Source organism: Tuber melanosporum, assembly GCF_000151645.1.
Source record: "Tuber melanosporum whole genome shotgun sequence assembly, scaffold_161, strain Mel28".
Classification (NCBI taxonomy): domain Eukaryota; kingdom Fungi; phylum Ascomycota; class Pezizomycetes; order Pezizales; family Tuberaceae; genus Tuber; species Tuber melanosporum.
The window spans coordinates 78657-80991 of NW_003298821.1; the positions used below are offsets into that span (position 1 = coordinate 78657).

The following is a 2335-nucleotide window of genomic DNA, read 5'->3' on the forward strand; positions in this document are numbered from 1 at the left end:
GGGACGTTCAAAAAAGCACGTGGAAGGTGTCACACTGAGTCGTGGCATCTAATAGTGGTAGTAACGATGTTATCTATGGACAGTCGGCTACTCCACATGAGAAAAAATCTGTGGAAGCACTTCTATTAGCTGGTCCTCCACTCCCAACTCCAATTCCGGCTCTCTTCTCCCCTGAATCGGCGAGGAATGTCAATCAAGCTCTGGATAATCCCACTCATACGACCAATGTTTATATCCGTGGATTGCCCCCGGATACCGACGATGATAAACTCTATGAGATGACCTGTCGTTTTGGTACAGTTGTGTCTCACAAGGCGATCATGGATACTGATCACGGAACGTGTAAAGGGTAATAGAATCAACTTCTTCCCCTCGCCACTTGCGGGGTTTTCGCTGAAATTTTCTTAGATACGGTTTTGCCCGCTACGAGAATACTGATGAAGCTGAGGACTGCATCCGTGGGCTAGTTAGCTCGAAGTATGAAGCTGGATTTGCTAGGGTACCTCCACCTCGAGTATATTCGCTTCCGCTGTCTGCTGACCTGGTGATCTAGGAATCGTTTAATGCTCGCCTTAAAACATTGGCTGACCCTAATTCTACCAACGTCTATGTGTCAAACCTTCCTCGTTCCATGAATGAAAAAGTGAGTGATCGAGTGATCGAGTGGATTGTGCGGATGGCTAATTCAAAACATAGACTATGCAAGATATTTTCTCAGGATATACTGTTGTTTCTAATAGGATCTTAAGAGACCCGGAGGGAAACAGTCGTGGTGTAGGATTTGCAAGGTGATCTCACATCACTCTAGGATAATGCACATCATCTGATAAGACTAGATTTGAGGATCGTTCAATCTGCGATGAGATCATCCGCAATTTCCATGGGAAGCTTGTTGGAGAAGAACAAATCCCTCTGCAAGTCCGCTACGCCGATACCAGTGCCCAAAAACGTCTCAAGGCTACTACCACTAAGAAGCGGCAGTTCCGTTCGAACGAATATAACAGCGTTGTTAATGGTTGCTACGCCTCTATTCCGCACCATAATAATGCACAGTCCAACAGGACATGGTCTACCGGCGGCCCTAGCAAAACTTTAACTTTGTATGATTTCCTAGCCCATCCCTAGAACGTGAGTTTAACAACCGCTATAGTCCTGTGATCCCCCAATCTGGTTCCGGTAAACCTGGGGATTGGGAAGCCCCTCATTGGAGACCCTCGACCGCCATCGACCAATTAGAGACTGTCCGAGATAATGGGAATGACGATGATGATTCTGTGTCCAAGACGGAAACCAATGACATAAACAGCCCAATCTCCTTCGATTCCCTTTCGTGCTCCCTTGGGAAAACCTCATCCGGAAGCTATTCTGACCCAGGAGATAGTTACGGGGGCCTTGAGGTCTCCCATGGTGCTCACTCGTTCTAAAGGACACCAGCATCTTCTGCCCTGTCCCAGGGTTCACGTTTCCAAAAACAAAAAATCATCATGCGCAGAAAATAAGGTTCTCTTTTTCTTTCCTATTGGGTGGGTTAGGTAGGCGTTTGGTACTTGTACCATTTGGTGGGTTGTCTTTCGGGTTTTCTTTCTTTTTTCATTGCTCACTCTTTTCTTCCTCAACGTCTTTCGTGCTATATTTTTTCCTTTGTTTCTGTGCAATCTCATACTGTGCTGGTTTGTAAATGGATGGACCACATATGACGTGAAATGGCGGGATGGTTTCGCGTACCGTACGTGATTGAAGCTGGTGGATGGTCACATGGTTCCATTTGTTTGGGTGGTGTCAATCGACGATACCAACGTGCGAGATTTTTTGTAAGGGAAAGGTGTTGTTAGGCATCTGAAATTTTGGGCGGGAGATTTGTGATTTCTTTTGCTCAATTCTGCAAGCTGGCGCATAAGTTGATGCGTTTTTTCTCTCCTATCTCGGCCGCCCGAAGTTGTGTTTTCATAGTGGTTGTACCTAAAGAAATTATCGGGAAATATGAATTCCCGAGATTCTACATTCACTGGGTTTTCTAAATTTTGTAAAGTGATGGAAGATAGTGTTAGCGCGCATTATCTTGATTTACAACTAGCTTTTTGCCGCATCACGCTAAACCTTGTGCTTCCCTCGGCTCACGACACGCATGATGTTTGTTCTAACCTCCGGTGGGCCAAGAAACTTCAAGAGGTTTACTCGAGTAGTTAGGTGTGTTGGGATATACCGGCACTTGGTACGCCAGCATAAGTTCACAGGCATGTCGGCGGACATTAAAGGAGCATAAGGTAGTCGAAGAGTGAGAAGAAAGGGAATAAGGTAATGTAGTGTAGATGAGTCCATGCACGTAGTGAAGATG

The 2335-nt window shown here is 45.7% G+C and overlaps 1 protein-coding gene; it reads left to right on the forward strand.

The window, feature by feature from the left end:
- GSTUM_00003137001 (uncharacterized protein) overlaps nucleotides 1-2005 on the forward strand; it is a 3166-nt gene extending 1161 nt beyond the window's left edge. Inside the window, exons 3-8 of the mRNA XM_002836806.2 lie at nucleotides 1-349; nucleotides 409-499; nucleotides 554-643; nucleotides 697-788; nucleotides 837-1100; nucleotides 1151-2005. The exon at nucleotides 1-349 is cut by the window's left edge and continues 733 nt beyond it. Of these exons, the coding sequence (XP_002836852.1) occupies nucleotides 321-349; nucleotides 409-499; nucleotides 554-643; nucleotides 697-788; nucleotides 837-1100; nucleotides 1151-1424 (840 nt within the window). The 5' untranslated portion in view covers nucleotides 1-320 and the 3' untranslated portion in view covers nucleotides 1425-2005.
- The last annotated feature ends 330 nt before the right edge of the window (nucleotides 2006-2335 follow it).